The sequence below is a fragment of the Eurosta solidaginis genome, chromosome X (assembly GCF_040869045.1).
Source record: "Eurosta solidaginis isolate ZX-2024a chromosome X, ASM4086904v1, whole genome shotgun sequence".
Classification (NCBI taxonomy): Eukaryota; Metazoa; Arthropoda; class Insecta; order Diptera; family Tephritidae; genus Eurosta; species Eurosta solidaginis.
Genome location: NC_090324.1, coordinates 67,255,121 through 67,274,837, shown reverse-complemented (window position 1 = coordinate 67,274,837; position 19,717 = coordinate 67,255,121). Strand labels below are relative to the sequence as shown.

Sequence of the window (19,717 nt, the reverse complement as noted above, 5' to 3'; positions counted from 1 at the left end):
TGTAAAAGTCAATACTCCTGCACTACGTGCAAGGGTAGACACCACACTTTACTTCATAGAGTGTCTTCCAACGCGCAACCCTCTAAATAAACCATGGCTGGAACCGCGGCGCAAGCATTCCACACAAATATACAGTCCACTTCTTCGAATACGAATTTGTCGTTATCTGAGAATAATCTGAAATCGTCAGGTTTATCCTCAGCTCTTCTTGGAACTGCCATGGTTCACATTTGCCATTCGGGCGCAACATACATAGCTCGCGCGTTAATAGATTCTGCTGCTGAAGCGTCGTTTATTTTTGACCGACTGCGAAAACTTCTTAAGCTTCCTTTATCGAAAACAAACGTGGTTATTTCCGGGCTAAACCAAAAGGTTTGCAACAATTCCGCGGAAAGTTGGTCGTTTATTTTGGGCTCACCCCGTGATCCAAACCTCTTCATAGAAGCCTCGGCATTCGTATTACCTAAAATTACAGGTAATTTGCCATCGGCTTCAATCGATGAAACACTTCTCGACCAACTGCCAAAAGTACCTTTAGCAGATCCAAAGTTTTTACAAAGCGGTCCCATAGATGTTCTGATCGGGGGAGATTTATACCCTAAAGTTATGTTAGATGGCGTGAAACGTAGTATTCATAAAAATCTTTAATCTCAAGAGACCGTGTTCGGGTGGATTGTCACTGGGGCATCGGACACCGCACACGTCTCTTGCTTTGCTACCAAAGTCTCAATAGGAGAAGATATTAATTTAGATAGTCAGCTTCGTAGATTCTGGGAGTTAAAAGAAATACCCAAGAAGAATCATCAGTCATCGGAAGACTTGTTTTGTGAAGAGCTGTACTCGAAGACGACTACACGAAACCCGGATGGTAGATATGTTGTTTCGTTGCCGTTTAAAAGTTTTTATCCCACGGATTTAAAATTAGGTGCATCTCGGCCAACCGCGTTGCAGCAACTTTATCGCAACGAAACAAGATTGTTAAAAAGCCCTTCGTTAAAAGAAGAATACGACAACGTCGTTAAGGAATACCTTGAATTAGGACACATGGAGCGAGTAGAAGCTCCAAATTTCGAACATTCACCTAGCCACTTTTACCTCCCACATCACGCGGTTCTGAAACCGGAAATTACTTCGACGAAGTTGAGAGTAGTTTTTAACGCGTCAGGCAACTCTTCGAATGGCGTCTCGTTAAATGATGTTCTCCATGTAGGCCCGGCTCTGCAATCAGATTTAACTGTTCTTATAATTCGGTGGCGGCTGTACAAGTTCGTTCTGAGTAGCGACATACAGAAAATGTATCGTCAAATTCTGGTCAAACCTGAACACAGACCTTATCAGAGGATTATTTTTAGGGATGACCCGCAAGGTAGCATACAAGGCTGTCAACTTAAAACAGTCACCTTCGGGATAAATTGCGCGCCATACTTGGCAATTAGAACTTACTTACTTACTTAATTGGCGCTTAACCGTCTAAACGGTTATGGCCGTCCAACAAGGCGCGCCAGTCGCTCCTTCGCTCCGCTAACCGGCGCCAATTGGTTACACCAAGGGAGTTTAAATCGTTTTCCACCTGGTCCTTCCAACGGAGTGGGGGCCGCCCTCTACCTCTGCTTCCATAGGCGGGTTCCGATAGAAACACTTTCTTGGCCGGAGCATCATCTTTCATTCGCATAACATGGCCTAGCCAGCGCACCCGCTGCGTTTTAATTCGCTGGACTATGTTGATGTCTGCGTAAAGCTCGTACAGCTCATCATTAAATCTTCTTCGGTACTCGCCATCGCCAACGCGTAGAGGTCCATAAATCTTTCGAAGAACTTTTCTCTCGAACACTCCCAAAGCCGCTTCATCTGCTGTTGTCATGGTCCATGCTTCTGCCCCATATAGCAGGACGGGTACGATAAGTGACTTGTAGAGTATGATTTTCGTTCGCCGAGAGAGGACTTTACTTTTCAATTGCCTACCTAGTCCAAAGTAGCATTTATTGGCAAGATTGATTCTTCGCTGGATTTCAGTGCTGATGTTGTTGCTAGTGTTGATGCTGGTTCCCAAATAAACGAAGTCTTTTACTATTTCGAAATTATGGCTGCCAACAGTAGCGTGGTTGCCAAGGCGCTGACTCTTTGCTCGATGACAGCAGGTACTTCGTTTTGTCCTCATTCACCATCAAACCCATCTTTACCGCTTCTTTTTCCAGCTTGGAGTAAGCAGAACTAACAGCGCGGGTGTTTAGGCCGATGATATCAATGTCATCAGCATATGCCAGTAATTGCACGCTTTTATAGTATATTGTTCCAGTGCGGTTAAGTTCTGCAACTAGTATAATTTTCTCCAGCATCAAATTAAAGAAATCGCACGATAGGGGGTCACCCTGTCTGAAACCTCGTTTAGTTTCGAACGGCTCGGAGAGGTCCTTCCCAATTCTGACTGAACTGATGGTGTTGCTCAACGTCATTTTGCACAGCCGTATAAGTTTTGCGGGGAAACCAAATTCAGACATAGCGGCATATAGGCAGCTCCTTTTCGTGCTGTCGAAGGCGGCTTTAAAGTCGACGAAGAGGTGATGTGTGTCGATTCTCTTTTCACGGGTTTTTTCCAAGATTTGGCGCATTGTGAAAATCTGGTCGATGGTAGATTTACCAGGTCTGAAGCCGCACTGATAAGGTCCAATCAGCCGGTTCACGGTGGGCTTCAATCTTTCACACAATACACTTGAAAGGACCTTATATGCGATACTAAGAAGGCTGATTCCACGATAGTTGGTGCATTTTGCAGTATCCCCCTTCTTGTGGACTGGGCAAAGAACACTTAGATTCCAACCGTCGGGCATGCTTTCTTCCGCCCATATTTTGCTAAGAAGCTGCTGCATGCGCCTTACCAACTCCTCGCCGCCGAACTTGAATAGCTCCGCAGGCAATCCATCAGCGCCCACGGCCTTGTTCTTTTCCAATCTGGTTATTGCTATTCTAACTTCGTAATAATCGGGCGGGGGGACATATATTCCATCGTCATCGATTGCGGGATCGGGTTCTTCATCTCTGCGCGGTGAATTGCTGCCTCCATTTAAGAGGACAGAGAAGTGTTCCCTCCATAATCTAAGCACTCTCTGGACATCAGTTACAAGGTCGCCGTTTTCATTCCTACAGGAGTTTGCCCCGGTCTTAAAACCTTCCGTCTGTCGCCGTATTTTTTGGTAGAATTTTCGGGCGTTATTCCTGGTGGCTAGCAGCTCAAGCTCCTCGCACTCACTCCTTTCTGCTTCTGCTTTTGTCTTCCTGAAATTTAACGTAGCCCTGTAGGCAGCGTCTTTTCTTTCGGTTGCAACGCGGCATTCTTCATCATACCAGTTGTTTTTTCGTGGCCGCCGGTAACCAATTTTTTCCTCGGCGGCAGTATGAAGTGTTTTGGAGATATGCTCCCACTGCTCCTGTATTCCTTCAGGATGAGTTGTGCCCTCAGAGAGCAGGTGTGAGAGTCGAGTTGCGAAATCATTGGCAGTCTGTTGTGATTGAAGCTTTTCGACGTCTAGCTTTCCTTGTGTTTTTTGTTCCTTGTTTTTAGCCGCGTTGAGGCGGGTGCGTATTTTGGCTGCAACGAGATAATGGTCCGAATCGATGTTAGGTCCTCGGATCGTTCGCACATCGAAAACACTGGAGGCATGCCGTCCGTCTATCACAACGTGATCGATCTGATTGCGAGTATTTCGATCAGGAGACAGCCATGTAGCTTGATGTATCTTTTTATGCATGAACCTCGTGCTTGATATGACCATGTTTCGAGCACCGGCAAAGTCAATTAGCCTCAGTCCGTTAGGAGAAGTTTCATTGTGTAGGCTGAACTTTCCGACTGTAGGGCCAAAAACACCTTCTTTGCCCACCCTGGCGTTAAAGTCGCCAAGCACGACTTTTATATCATGACGGGGGCAGCGCTCGTATGTGCGTTCTAATTGTTCATAAAAAGTGTCTTTCACCTCATCGTCTTTCTCCTCTGTCGGCGCATGGGCGCAGATGAATGATATATTAAAAAATTTTGCTTTTATTCGAATAGCGGCGAGACGCTCGTCCACAGGCGTGAACGCCAGAACTTGGCGACAAAGTCTCTCTCCCACCACGAATCCGACGCCGTCACTGCGCTTATTCGCATGGCCACTCCAATATATGTCACAATTTTTGATCTCCTTTCTTCCTTGCTTCGTCCAACGCATTTCTTGGATGGCGGTGATGTCAGATTTTGCTTTGACGAGGACATCAACCAGCCGGGCATCTGCACCAATCCCATTCAGGGAGCGGACGTTCCAGGTGCATGCCCTCAATTCATTGTCCTTCAAACGTTTGCCATGGTCGTCATCAATAGAGAGTGTATTTATCCGAGGCTTGTTGTTATATTTCATTGGAGTATGGTTTTACGTGGCGGGTTCCAAGCCCAGCGCACAACCCGCTCAGCGGGTGTGAAAATATTACTTGGCACGTTTATATAGCGAGCCGCTTGCTCCAAGACAGACGCCCGCTTGCAGCCGCACCTAGAGGTGTACAGACGCTGCCGATGAAATCTCCCCCGGCTAGCCCTTAAACCGATTATGTCAGAGTGGCCTAGCCAGGTTGTCGCCTTCTCACATTAGCTCACCGCTAAACGGGTGTTTAGCGGCTACCCAGAGGATACTTGGCCGCAAGCGACCAGCAGTAGTGAGCTGCTTGAACCGCATGCAAAAGAATCGCTCTGGCCATTCCCAGGTGAATGGCGGTCAGAAGCTTTCCCAACTTTCGTGGACTTCTACACACGGCCCCACCCTCCTGGCAAGTAGAACACTTATTCAATTAGCTCAAGACTGTCAGGATTCACATCCATTTGCAGCTCAAATGCTACGGAACTCCATGTACGTAGATGACGTATTAGCTGGATTCCACAATATAGCCACAGCTTTACAAGCGCGAGATGAACTTATCGAGTCATTAAACAGCGCTGGCTTTTCCTTGAGGAAATGGTCCTCAAATTCGAAAGACATTCTGAGGAATCTTCCGCAAGAGCATCTCTTGCACAAAGACTTCTTGGAATTAGATGAAACAAGTACGACAAAGGCATTAGGTATTCGATGGAATGCTAAATCAGATCGGTTCTTCTTTAAAATTCACGTTCCCTCGTTGCAGGACACGTATACGAAACGCGAAGCACTGTCTCTTATAGCGAAGCTGTTTGACCCAGCAGGTTGGCTAGCACCAATCGTGGTGCTAGCAAAAATAATTATGCAGCAAATCTGGTCTGATGGTACTCCCTGGGATAAGCCCTTATCTCCTCAAACTCTTTCCAAATGGAAAGCATTTTTAGAAAATTACCAATTTGTAGAGGAAATCGAAATTCCGCGATGGGTATGTTATTCTTTCCAATTTCATGCCTTTTGCGATGCCTCGGAAAAGGCATACGCGGGGGCGATATATTTAGAGTAGAAAATCAGGGAATCACGTCTTCCAATCTCTTATTGGCCAAAACGAAAGTCGCACCAATCAAAACCATTTCACTTCCCCGTTTAGAGCTGTGTGGTGCTGTTCTGGTGGTCGATATGCTTCAATCACTTCTAAAGGAACTTCCATTCAAAGTAGAAAATATATACTGCTGGACAGATTCTACCATCGTTCTCGCGTGGTTAAGAAAAAGGTCCTGCTCTTGGACCACCTTTGTTGCTAATCGAGTGGCAAAGATCCACGATGCTCTCAGCGTTAGGCATTGGAGTCACGTGGATTCCAAGGATAATCCCGCGGATCTTGGTAGCAGAGGAACTTACCCACAGGACTTATGATCGAATAAGTTGTGGTGGCACGGCCCCTCGTGGTTAGCCAAATCCGTAGAACAGTGGTCTTCCTTGGATGTAGATATAAACGACATTACGCTCGAAGCGAAGGGATTAAAAGCACACACTTCACAAGTGTCGAAGCAGGAGGATCCCTTAGAAAGATTTTCGTCGCTTCCGCGTGCACTGCGAGTCTTATCATATGTGTTTAGGTTCTACAATCGAACTAACCGATACACCCGACGGTTTCATTCTTACCCCTCTCTAATTATTTCTGGAGAAGAAATTTCTAAAATTCGAGTTCGGCTCATAATACTCGCACAGATGAATCACTTTCCAGAGGAACACAAGAATCTTACCGCTAAAATTGCAATATCGTCAAAGAGTAAAATTCTCTCCTTAAACCCTTTCCTCGATATTCATGGTGTAATTCGAGCAAACGGCCGACTGACAAATTCGCAGATGTTGTCTGAAGACGAAAAGCGTCCGATTATTTTGCCCTATAGTTGTTATTTCGCAAAGTTGTTAGTAGAACTTACTCACAAGGGCTCTCTTCATGGCGGAAATCAATTGGTATTTCGGTTACTGCGCCAACAATATTGGATTCCGAAAGCCAAAAATCTCATAAAGACTGTTATTCATAATTGTAAACCATGTGTTATACACAGAAAACAAAATCAATGTCAAATTATGGCGGCTCTCCCGGAAGAACGGACGGTACTTTCCAGACCCTTTGAAAATACAGGTGTAGATTTCGCCGGTCCATTCGACATTAAAAGCTTTTCGGGAAGATCTTACAAGATTACTAAAGGTTACGCTTGTGTTTTTGTATGCTTCTCTAAGAAAGCGATTCACTTAGAAGCTGCCAGCGATCTTTCAACAGAAACCTTTCTAGGCGCATTTTCAAGGTTCATTGCTAGAAGAAGCTGTCCAAAAAATATCTTTTCGGATAATGGAACTAACTTTGTAGGCGCATCCACCGTTCTTAAAAGGGACTTTAAAAAATTCATTACCACAACTCAAGAGTCTGTGTGCAACCTATATAGCCTTCAAGAAGTCCCTGGTATTTTATCCCGGCAGGCGCTCCTCATATGGCTGGTCTCTGGGAAGCAGGGGTTAAAAGTTTAAAATTCCATCTTCGTCGTACCGCTGCTTCTCAGAAATTCAGCTTTGAAGAATTTCAAACCCTTCTTTGTCGCATCGAAGCCTGTCTAAATTCAAGACCGATATCACCTAATTCCAACGACCCTGCTGATTGTGCAGCTCTTACTCTGGGTCATTTTCTAACTGGGGGCCAATACTCACCCCACCGGAACCCTCAATCGAAACAAACCCAATATCATTAATCAACCGATGGCAAAAACTTAAGGCTCTTAGTCAACAACATTCGCTTCGCTGGAAGGAGGAATACTTAAAGGAGCTTCACAAACGTCATAAATGGAAGTCCCCTCAAAAAGATATTGCCATCGATCCTAGTTGTAGTTCGCCATGAAGATCTTCCACCTAGTGAATGGCGCTTGGGTAGGGTTACCAATATATATCATGGAACTGATAAAAGAGTTCGAGTGGCCGACATTCGCACCCAAAAGGGAATGATAACGCGCCCCATTATAAAGTTAGTTGTTTTACCAAACTAACCTTTAGCGTTTATCATCTCTTTTAATTCCTTAGCTTTACAATATGGATGCAGCACTCATTGAATGTTCACCGACCCCATCCCCCAATGCAGCCGCACCAGTGGAAACATCGACAAGCATTGAACGAGCAACAACGGACACATCGGCCAAAACTGAGCAGGCGGCAATGAACACGTCAACATCAGCGAAGAAATTGCCAGGCCTCAACAAACGAAGCAATACGCTCAAATGCAGAGTTTGTGATCGATCAGACCCTCTTCGATTCTGTAAAAGATTTATCGACGCAAGCTTTGAACGCCGACTACGTTTGGTATTGTTACACCGTTATTGCTCGCGATGCTTAGCGCATTCGCATATAACAAAAAATTGCAAAAGCACTGGAACATGCCATTTTTGTGGTGAGAAGTATCATTCGCTTCTACACTCCAGAACTCGTGTAACCTCTCGCCGTGAACTCCCCCCGATCCTCACACAGCTGTCCGGAACGATCACGGTTCTGCCAACAGTCGCCATTTATATACATATGGGGCAACGAAAGGTCCTGACCCGAGCTCTTCTCGACTCTTGCTCACCCACGAGCAAAGTGTGAAATTCATTGGTGCGCCGTCTTCGTATACCGACGGTGCCGGTTGCACATATTGATATGTGCGAGCTCTATATCAGCTCATCAAACGACTCACATGTTCGATTCACGTTGCCAGCAAGAGTCATGCCGGAGTTCGAGCTCAGGACCCCGACTCGCCATCTCAGCCAAGCCACATGTGATAAGTTTGTCAATATGACGTTGGCAGATCCCGGGTTTCACACATCTTCCGCAGTAGCCGTGATTCTAGGGGGGGATGTATATCACAAAATCATTAAAACCAAAATTGTAAAGTATCCAGGCTATCGGACAGCCCAAAATTCCGTGTTCGGATGGGTCCTTTCTGGCCCATGTGTCCTTTAAGGCACAGCGACCCCTTAATGGGTACCGTTTCGCGTCTTCCGCGTTCGCGTGGGTCCTATACGGCCCGGGTGTCCCTTCAGGCACAGCGACCCCCTAATGGGTACCGTTTCGTACACTTAAATTTCCTCATCGGTTTAAGTATTCAATTGAATTGAACTTAATATATGAATTATACTAGCTTGGTAATTAATCATATAAGTAAGTCGCCGTTACATTATAACCCCTACGGGGTAGCAATTATGAATTTATAAAATACGAATATGAATTAGATTTAACTATATAAAGCACTGTACATATTAAAGAAAACTCAACAATTTATTACTTTACACGCATTTAATAAATTTTAGTTTTAGTTTGGAAATATATATGGTGCTTGGCTTTTGAATTGTTTGTTGCAACCCCTACGTCTTGCAAGGCCAGCGGCAATGTTGAAGCCAAACTCCTTCAATAGTTGGGAACCACTGGTGTTTCTTCATTCGCAGCTGTTCGCCACAAAGCTGCACTGTGATTGGAAATCTACCGGTGGTTCTCTTTCGAAGTTAGGGTGCGTTAACGCTGCGTCAACTGCAGAGATATAGTCTTCTACTTACGGCAGCAGTTGAGACAGCGTTCCACAGCAGCATTTCAAAGCTAAGGTAACATATACACCTTTTCGGTAATATTTAACTTTATTAATTCTTTATATCTATTGAGATTTATATTTGTCATTTTAAATTCGATTTTTCACCCGCATATATCTTCATATATGCAGTTTCCTTTTCTTCAATAAACCTAACCATTTTTTATATCATATTTTACTAATTCCTTTGTTTCATTTCTTTGTTTCGCTCTTTTCATTTTTTTCGTGTTGGCGTGAGGTCGAACCGGCATATTATTTTGTTTGTGTACACAAACAACTTCCGTGAATTAATCGAAAGCTTTTTTGGTGTTTTTATTTTCATATCTTTGTTCCCGCCATAATATTCTTTTAACAATTACGTTGGTGCGCGCCGCTGCCACCACGCAATTGTACATAAAGTGTGGGTAACCTTTCACCATTAAAAATAAAAAAAATGTTCAATGCAAACAAAAAAGCGGAATTATTTCATATAAATTATGGGTAACATTTCACCATTAAGCTGTAGCTTAATAAGTTAGTGGGAGCTCACGCTGGGTATATAATGTTAGGTTTCGCCCCAAGTTAGACATCCTTACTTGTTCGATGAAAATGCATATATGTAAGTTGTTGCTTGGCTGGAACTACTTTTTCGCTCCGGTTCGGGACCAACGAAATAGTACCAAGAATGAACTAAATATCAGCGTGTAAAAATTTACACTAGTTCGTAACTATCGAAAAAGTGACAATAAAGATCTAGTTCTAAAGTGGAAATTTGTATATAGTTAGGAACTTGTGAAAAGGTAATGCAGCGGGACAATTTCCGCCGCCTAGAACATCGTCATGTTAAATTCGCCAGTTAAAAGCATGCAAAAAACAAGTAAGGAAGGTTAAGTTCGGGTGTAACCGAACATTACATACTCAGTTGAGAGCTATGGTGGCAACATAAGGGAAAATAACCATGTAGGAAAATAAACCGAGGGTAACCCTGGAATGTGTTTGTATGACGTGTATCAAATGAAAGGTGTTAATGAGTATTTTAAAAGGGAGTGATCCTTAGTTCCATAGGTGGACGCCGTTTCGCGAGATCGCCATAAAGGTGGCCCAGGGGTGACCCTAGAATTTGTTTGTACGATATGGGTATCAAATGAAAGGGGTTAATGAACATTTTAAAAGGGAGTGGGCCTTAGTTCTATATGTGGACGCCTTTTCGAGATATCGCCATAAAGGTGGACCAGGGGTGACTCTAGAATGCATTTGTACAATATGGGTATCAAACGAAAGGTGTTAATGAGTATTTCAAAATGGCATGGGGTTTAGTTCTACAGGTGGACGTCTTTTCGAGATATCACCATAAAGGTGGACCAGGGATGACTCTAGAATGCGTTTGTACAATACGGGTATCAAACGAAAGGTGTTAATGAGTATTTTAGAAGGGAGTAGGCCTTAGTTCTATAGGTGGACGCCTTTTCGAGATATCGCCATAAAGGTGGACCAGGGGTGACCCTAGAATTTGTTTGTACGCTATGGGTATCAAATGAAAGGGGTTAATGAACATTTTAAAAGGGAGTGGGCCTTAGTTCTATAGGTGGACGCCTTTTCGAGATATCGCCATAAAGGTGGACCAGGGGTGACTCTAGAATGCGTTTGTACAATATGGGTATCAAACGAACGGTGTTAATGAGTATTTCAAAAGGGCGTGGGGTTTAGTTCTACAGGTGGACGCCTTTTCGAGATATCGCCATAAAGGTGGACAAGGGGTGTCTCAAGAATGTGTTTGTATAATATGGCTGTCAAACGAAAGGTATTAATGAGTATTTTAAAAGGCCGTGGGGCTTAGTTCTATGGGTGGATTCCTTTTCGAGTACGATATGGATATCAAATGAAAGGTGTTAATGAGTATTTTAAAAGGGAGTGGGCCTTAGTTCTATAGGTGGACGCCTTTTCGAGATATCGCCATAAAGGTGGACCAGGGGTGACTCTAGAATGTGTTTGTACGATATGGGTATCAAATTAAAGGTATTAATGAGGGTTTTAAAAAGAGTGGTGGTAGTTGTATAGGTGGTCGCCTTTTCGAGATATCGGCATAAAGGTTGACTCTAGAATTTGTTTGTACGGTATGGGTATCAAATGAAAGGTGTTAATGAGTATTTTAAAAGGGAGTCATCCTTAGTTCCATAGGTGGACGCCGTTTCGAGATATCGCCATAAGGGTGGACCAGGGGTGACCCTAGAATTTGTTTTTACGATATGGGTATCAAATGAAAGGGGTTATTGAACATTTTAAAAGGGAGTGGGCCTTAGTTCTATAGGTGAACGCCTTTTCGGGATATCGGCATAAAGGTGGACCAGGGGTGACTCTAGAATGCCTTTGTACAATATGGGAATCAAACGAAAGGTGTTAATGAGTATTTCAAAAGGGCGTGGGGTTTAGTTCTACAGGTGGACGCCTTTTCGAGATATAGCCATAAAGGTGGACCAGCGGTGACTATAGAATGTGTTTGTACGATAATGGCATCAAATTAAAGGTATTTGAAAACTTGAGCTGGCGGATTCCAGACTAGTTTCTCTCGATGAAGGTTAGGAAAGAAAGGCAGTGATTAATATTAAAATTTCAATAGACTTTATTTCACAAAATATGCAGTGGAAAATAACAGAAAGAGAGTTTAAAGGTGCAAGCATGCAATTGCTACAACATTACCTTTAATATATCCAGGGATTGTGCGTTCTGGCGGTGTGACGTTTGATATGGTTTTAACTTGCGGCTTCAAGACGTTCGAGCGTGCGTAAACTGCTGCGGTTTTAATCCAAGTGAAAGAGTTTCCTTTCCACGCATTCCGTTTACCCCCAAAGCTAACAGGCCTTTGGCGGGGTAACTTAACGAAACGTCACTTTTCCTTTTAGTATAAGTGCTAACGGCCGTAACAAATAAGCGGTTTTGCATTAGATTGCATTAGGGTGGCCGGCCCTTAATTTTCCTTTGGGGTTAGCCTGCTGGCTTAAACATGCCGGCCCCCTTGCGGTACGCAACCTCGCCTTGCCCTGCTGCTAGAGTAGATAATATCTAGAGGGAGAAAGATGAGAAATTTGTGGATGGACAGACTGTACGCATGAGTTCAAAGTATGAAATATTCTTTATTAAAAAATTCATGATTTAAAGGCAAATTCAAAATAATTTTTACTCCAGAGAGCACGAAGCCGAAGATTGTGCTTTGCGCCAAGAGCGGGCCGAATGACGCTGGCAGAACTTGACTTAGCATAATGTCGGCATATACGTCTGCCCCGAGAACTAGGCGTACTGGCGACGCGACGTAGAATTTTGGATCGGCGAGACAGATGTTTGTATACATAGCCGCGATGGCTGGATCCAGGCTGTAACTAGGCGCCACTCGGTGGAAATGTGGTGTGACGACGGCATGGGTCGCAATGCGTTTGTTATCGCCGTGCTTCCCCCGCAGACGCACCACACAGCCTGTCTGGCTACCCACTCGAGTTTCGTCCAGCCGCAGATCCCGGACCAAGTCGGCCGATATGACGGTTAACGGCGAACAAACATCGATCAATGCTCGCACCAGATGTAGTCGTCCTCCAGCTTCTATTTTGACGATAGCGGTCGGCGAAAACGAGATCATGGGCCGCAGTACCGGTCCAGCGACGGGGTCCAGCCCTGTACGTCCACTGCGGAACGTTAGCGGCGTCCTTAGCTGGCTAGTGGCAATAACTCCTCGAGGATCGGCGGCGGTCGACGTAGAGCGAGGCAGGCTAGTAGCGATGGCTTCGTGACGGCGATTTGTGTTGTTGTTGGCCAGCTGGGGGTGTTGTCGTTGTCGGCGGCGACGGTGAGGGGTTTTGTTCGACTGTTGGCGCTCATGTTGTAGCAGGGGTCGGAAGAGCCGTGGTTCCGATCCCCCTGATAGTCGGAAGGGCAGTGGTTCCGATCTATCGGAGAGTCGGAAGGGCAGTGGTTCCGATCTCTCTTGGACCATGCTGGCCGGTTGAGAATAGATGTCCCTCTCCGTGGTTTCTCGTTCCATCTCCTCCGCCTCAATATCGGAGGCGTATAGTGATAACGCCCCTTCGAGGTTCTCGCGTTCTTCCTCCTCTACCTGTACGCTCCACGGCTTGTACGGCTCACGCGAGGCTTTGGCTTGCTCATCCACGTGAAGGGTGGTGTGGTGTTTCTCGCCACATCGCCGACATCTCCCGGTGCTTGTGCAACCAGCCGTGCGATGATCCATGGAGAGGCAATTGCCACAATAATTGCCCAGAAGAGCTTCGCGCATCCGTTCCTCAGGCGTCTTTGAACGGTAGACTGGGCATAAACGGATCGGATGCCTAGCCGAACACAAATGGCATGAGACCTTGAAATAGCTGGCCTTTTTTTCATATGCCTTGCGCAATTGGCCGTAGCGGGTCATGATGCCTGCAATTAAACTCATTAAGTCATATTATATACGTGTCGATTATTTTTCAAAAAAAAATATCTGGTTGTGGCTGAGTGACGAGATTACCTCAAAATTGTGACTTATAAAATTTTCGGAACCCGGTATACAAAATGAGGTATACAAAATTTAGAAACAGGTATACAAATTTAGGCATACAAAATTAGGTATACCAAATTTAAAAACAGGTATACAAATTTAGGTATACAAATTTCAGAACCCGATGTACAAATTTCGAACTTAGCTATACAAATCCAGGTATACAAAATTAGGTATACAAATTTAGGTATACAAAATTTAGAAACAAAGATCAAGATTTGGGGTTGTTTGTTTGGGTGTATTTTAAAGTACAGAGCCTTGCGTTTAATGGTGGTGATGTTTACTATAAACCACCCTGGGCTCCCACCAACAAAAAATTTGTTCACAAAACTTTACCACGTCCATGCAAATGTGACTATGAATCAACCCATGACCGTAAAATGACTAGTCAAATGACGTGGAATGACGAGAGCGTTTTTGCCGGGCACCAACAAGGTGCAAAACTTTGCTGGATTAATGTGTGGACATTATTACACTGGTGGTTAGATCGGTTATTACCCCTTCCCTTGTACTAATTGTTCACCTCATACATTCATTCGTAAACGAGTTGGTCTAAGTTCTGAATTGGTATTTCATTGAATAGTAACGTCTTATTTGCTATTAACGATATACCAGAATATTTGGCGCATTTTGCTTTTTGGCCTAAAATGGTGCAGGGTGAGTCAAGTGCTCATAAATTGCGGCCATGGGTGTTGGCATCACTGTTGATTGGTTATTAAAGGCATTTCCTGAATGAGATATGTCATAATGAAAAATTCCACGAGGTTGAACGGTGGCATAGCAGCGGTAAGTAGAGTAAATTTATTTGTAATTTCTTTCTTCTATTATTTCTTTCTTATATTTTCAGGTACAATGCAATCAAATGGTCGATGATGCCATTGTGGACTTTGGTGACTGTTCCGAAACTGTGGTTTACGAGTTACTTGATGAAATGTTGGATAATGGTTTTCCGCTTGCCACTGAAAGCAATATACTCAAGGAACTCATAACCAAATATATTACGTACCATAACCCACACCGTAAACGCAAACCCATTCGTTTGCTTTAAATTTACGTGCAAACGCTGAAAATCATAATATTTTTTAAATTGAAATATCTACAACCACAGCAATAAGCAAAACGCTAGTACGCTTTTCAATCATGAAGTCCTTTTCGTTATTATTTCTTCATCTAATTTGCGTGGCTGCATTCGTCACCGTTACACAAGCATCATACTGCTCGTGCGATCTAACAATGAAGGAACAAATCTGCGGCTCAAATGGCATTACCTATAAAAATGTTTGTGAGTTTGAGTGCACCCAAAGGGATTACAAGAGATTGGGACGTATATTGAATAAGGCCAAAGCGGGTCCTTGTTAGATGCTATATACAAAGAAAGAATATGTATGTATGTAGATGGTGCTTGTGGAGTTAAACAGTAAACGGCAAAAGCATTTTACATACATACATCAACGCAATCCCGGCTCATTATTTCAATTAACTTGTCTCCCAATGAAGAAAGCAGTCCCGTTACCACCTGCATAAGTTGACCCTCTAAATGTACGTTTTCAATCGGGACACAAATGTAAGTTTGCCATTGCGTGTTGTATTTACAGTTGTGTTATTTGTTGATAGTGGTTTTTCAGCATTACTGCTTTGACTGATGCTGTCCAAAGGATTTGAGGCATTTAGGTGATTAAGATATTTGCGTTGTGGCATTGGACTACGACTATTTTGCTTGTTGTTAGAGCCAAAGTTTGGCGACAAATTGCACGAAATATTACTGGGTATGGATGGTGAATGAGTTAGGGCAGCAGCTTGATTATTGAAATTGGAAATCATTTTGCGTGTGGACGGCGGCGACCGTTCGTAAATCACTTGTGCTTTATGCAGCCCAATGCCACCGTTGGTTTGATTAGTGGTGCGTGGTATTTAACGAGCCGCTATAGACGAACGATGCTGCGCTTTGCAACGACAAGGATCATGCTTTTCCAAATAATGCGACAGAGTATCCCATCCACCGCCAACACGTACCATGACATGAGAGCGTAGAATTCGTACGAAAATCAAAACTTTGGTATCTCCGATTCTGTATTTTCCCTCCGACACGCGTACCATTGGGAATTGTGATGGGCAAGTACATTTCCCCACCAAATCTTTGACCATCTCATCCAAGCTTTTCAAATCGTTGGTGACAATTTGTGGCTGGGGACCATACATCAGCATTGGGCCATCATCATCATCGTCTTCATTCTCAGAGTCGCTATCAAACATATCGGTTACTGTAGCAACATTATCTGAATTGATGCCAATTTCGGTTTTAGTAGCAGTTGCATCAGCATTATCTGTCTGTGTGCCACACCCAATTCCATTGGCTTTGTTTTCAGCGGCGATTTCACGATCGATTTGTCGCTCCATCTGTACCAGCATGGGTGCGAGCATACCAAACTTTGCGCCACGACGCGCTACTTCGAGTAGGCAAAGGATCACATGTTTTTCGTTTTTTCGCATGATTAAATCGTCTGTTTCGAATAATAGGCACTCGATTATTTTAAGGCTTTTCCTGCACCACGTTATGAAATTTGAGACATTGTCACGCGCAAAAAACGTTCCGCTTTTCGCTGCAGGCAAATAGTGTACGTTGCCCATGGCTAGAATGGGACCGGCCATTCCGGAAGTCATTGAGCGCGTCATTGACTTGTTGCGCGCCTGTCGGCGAGCCAAGTAATCCTCAGTCGCTTGACGTACATAGTTCGCATGCTTGCATAGTGCAACTCCAGTGTCCAGACGATCCATGAAATTTTCGGCATTTATATTTAATTCTGGATAAAGTGTGCTCAACCACTCGGCCAAGTCATCCTTCATCGCCTCCAAGTATTCTTCGCTCGATTTAAATGGCCGATAAGGCCGGGCTTCGAGCAATACCATTTTTTTCGAAGAATTAAGATTACTTTTCTATTATTTTGATTAAATATTTTTTATTACTAATCGAGGAGGTATTATGAACTAGTTTGGTTTAAAACTTTATTCAAATCGTGTGTTATTTATTCGATTTTTCTTAAATTTATGTTGCATTTAAGGCCAACTTTTCTTTAAATTCAATGTAGGAAAAAAGTGTAGAAAAATTTCTTTAAAATTAGCATTTGCACACCGATTGTCATTTTGGAGTTACATATGCATGTATGACATATGTACATATCTTTTCTCTTCTGGATATTATTTTGTTGATAAATTTGGATCACCTTTGCATAAAAATAACATGAGAGAATATTTTATGACGCTAATTGTGTTACGATTTCAATATAGATTTTGCTACTTTCTGGCATTTACTTCATTTTAGGGCGTTAATTGTAAGTATAAAGTGACAGCAAGTTTTGAAGCGAAAGGTCTCCGTTGTTGTTATATTTTTTTCATATTGATAGACGTTCGAGTAGCCCCAATCTTTAAAGTACATATATTTTAATCAGCAAAGATACAATGTTTTTCAAGCAGAAGAAATGCTAGAACGGGCTTGTTTAAGTATTACACACCACTTTTATAATTTTTTTATATTCTTGAAATCTTACACTTCTAAATCACATATACCGGAACGGGTAGACTTTAAGGCATTTTTACAGACTAGATTCCTCCGTTATGTACCATATATATATATATGTATGTTTATCGGCAAAAAACAACAACATACGTCCGGGTATTGATATGTAGAAAAAGTAAAACATGGAAATCTAATCACAGAAAGAATTGAAAAATTGCCTTATGGCGTTAAAGAAATTAGCACGACATTAATATTGAAAGCAAATCTGCAAAAAACCGAAAACTTTCAAAGGTATTTCTTTAGTTCACGCGCCGACCATCCGTGTGCGACTTTACGACATCGCAGTTTATTGCAAACTCCCCAGCGTAGTAACTGCAGGCAATTACAAGCCAACTTACTATAAACGCACGCAAGTCATTTTCTGTCAAAACTGTCTCATGCACATACAACTTGTATGAGAACAACCCAAATTGAATTTGCTGCGGAAAAACCGAACTCGATCTCCAATTTTTGTTCTGCGTGACATTTAGATGCCCGCTTATTTGGGTTCGGGCAAAAAACGCCGGTTGTTTGCGTGCGCAAAAAGGGAAAAACGCAGTGCGGTTTTATTACGTTGGCTTGTTAGGAAACGAGTTTTTTTTTTTTTTTTTTATAGGTAAATTTATTTTGTGGGATTTCGTGAGGTGGAATACTATCGGCAAAGGTTTTAATTGGATGCAGCAGATTCTTCTGCCTCATCGCGATTGTCTGGTAAGATGATGAGCTTTAACAAGGGTCGGGTTACCTGGCCTTTCATCGTCGTGATATCGACCACTCTGACGCGATCGTCAGGTCCTGGGTGTAATTTGACCACCCGTCCGAGTCTCCATTCGTTTGGAGACAAATTATCCTCCTTGATTACGACCAGGTCCCCGATTTTTAGGTTCGTTTTGGGAGATCTCCATTTATTTCTCTTCTGCAGTTCAGAGAGGTATTCCGATTTCCACCTCTTGTAGAAGGAGTGATGTAGGGATTTTAACTTTTGCCATCGATTTATGATTGAGGCAGAGTTTTCGCTGGCATCAGGTTCTGGTGGAGATAAGAGATGTCCTCCTACCAGAAAGTGACCTGGGGTTAGTGGCTCCAGGTCTGTGGCATTGTTTGACGCAGGGCTCAATGGTCGGGAGTTGAGGCAGGCTTCGATCCTGCATAGCAAAGTCGCAAATTCCTCAAAGGTGAATTTGCTACTTGACGCGATTTTTGTGAAGTGGCTTTTAAAACTTTTCACTCCCGCCTCCCACAGTCCCCCCATGTGAGGAGCTGATGCGGGAATGAAGTGCCACGATAAGGATTGATGGGAGTACTTGGATAGGGTGTTATCGCGGGCATTTTGTAGGAATTCCCTCATTTCCGCTTTAAGTGCTCTAGAAGCCCCGACAAAATTCGTGCCATTGTCGGAAAACATCTTACTAGGGCAGCCTCTTCGCGAGACGAACCTCGCAAATGCTGCTAAAAATGACTGGGTGCTGAGGTCGGAGGTGGGTTCCAAGTGAATCGCTTTCGTTGCAAAGCAAACGAACAAGCACACGTACCCCTTCGACACTCTACAACCTCTCCCTCGAAAGTTCTTTATATCGAAGGGTCCCGCAAAATCCACTCCTGTATTTGTGAATGCCCGTGAGTACGTAGTTCTTTCCTTGGGTAAAATTCCCATTAGCTGGGTTTGAACGCGTTTTCGGTAAATCGTGCATTCCTTGCAATTGTGGATTGTCGATTTTATCATGTTCTTGACCCGTGGTATCCAATACTGCGTACGGATGAGGCGTAGCATAAGTTGGTTTTCCCCATGGAGTGAGATCCTATGTGTAAACTTTACAATAAGACGTGACAACTGGCAATTATACGGCAAAATGACTGAATGTCGCTCGTTGTACGGGATATCTTCGGAAGCTTCGAGGCGGCCGCCTGCCCTCATAACCCCCCTTTCATCTAAGAATGGATTCAGTGGTAGTACCTCGCTCTTTGCTCCTATGAGTTTTTAAGATTTTAAAGCTGCATACTCCTCCCCATAATGCCTCTTTTGGTAGATAACAATCAGACGTTGGGTCGTTGCTTTTATTTCGCTCGACGAAATTGAGCAAGAATTCGCCTGATATGAGGCTCTTGTTTTTGGGTTAGTTCTTTGAAAGAATCTCCAGACGTAGGATAGTACTTTCAAAGCTCTCGAGAGGTCAGAAAATCTTGTGAGGAGATCAGAGTCGGTATCTACTATTGATGAGTGTACCTGGACCCGCTTTCCTTCTGACGTGGTGGTATATTCTGTTTCTTGGGTAGGCCAATTTGAACTATCTTCATGAAGCCAAGAAGGGCCCTCCCACCACAGGGCTTTGTTGATAAGATCTTCAGCGAGTATGCCTCTACTTGCGAGATCTGCCGGGCTTGTTGCCGATTCGACATGAAGCCAGTTTTCTTTCCCTACTTTGTCGATTATTTTTGTCACCCTATGGGCAACGAAAGTGGACCACGAGAATGGGGGCTTGCGAATCCATGCAAGGACGATTGTCGAATCCGTCCATAGATAGGTGGTAGGGTTGTTAAAATTAAGATTTTGCGCGACTGACTGTACTATTTCTGCTAGCAGGACCGCACCACATAGTTCAAGGCGGGGCAGAGATATAGTCTTCACCGGGGCTACCCGGGTTTTTGCGTAGAGCAGGTTTACGAAC

The 19,717-nt window shown here is 43.7% G+C and overlaps 2 protein-coding genes across 2 annotated transcripts; one reads left to right on the top strand and one right to left on the bottom strand.

Moving 5' to 3' along the window:
* The first annotated feature begins 14,538 nt into the window (after positions 1–14,538).
* Positions 14,539–14,931, top strand: LOC137234659 (uncharacterized). The gene has a single exon (XM_067758131.1). It carries the CDS (start codon positions 14,639–14,641, stop codon positions 14,855–14,857), a length of 219 nt encoding a protein of 72 aa, XP_067614232.1. The 5' UTR covers positions 14,539–14,638; the 3' UTR covers positions 14,858–14,931.
* Positions 14,932–15,031: 100 nt separating this feature from the next.
* LOC137234992 (GAS2-like protein pickled eggs) lies at positions 15,032–17,351 on the bottom strand. The gene is given in 1 exon segment (XM_067758261.1): positions 15,032–17,351. A coding segment is annotated over 1 exon segment (1,374 nt). The 5' UTR covers positions 16,406–17,351.
* Positions 17,352–19,717: the final 2,366 nt, after the last annotated feature.

What these genes read in the sequence shown, in the direction of transcription:
- LOC137234659 (XM_067758131.1), top strand. Translation starts at nt 14,639, where the DNA reads ATGAAGTCCTTTTCGTTATTATTTCTTCATCTAATTTGCGTGGCTGCA.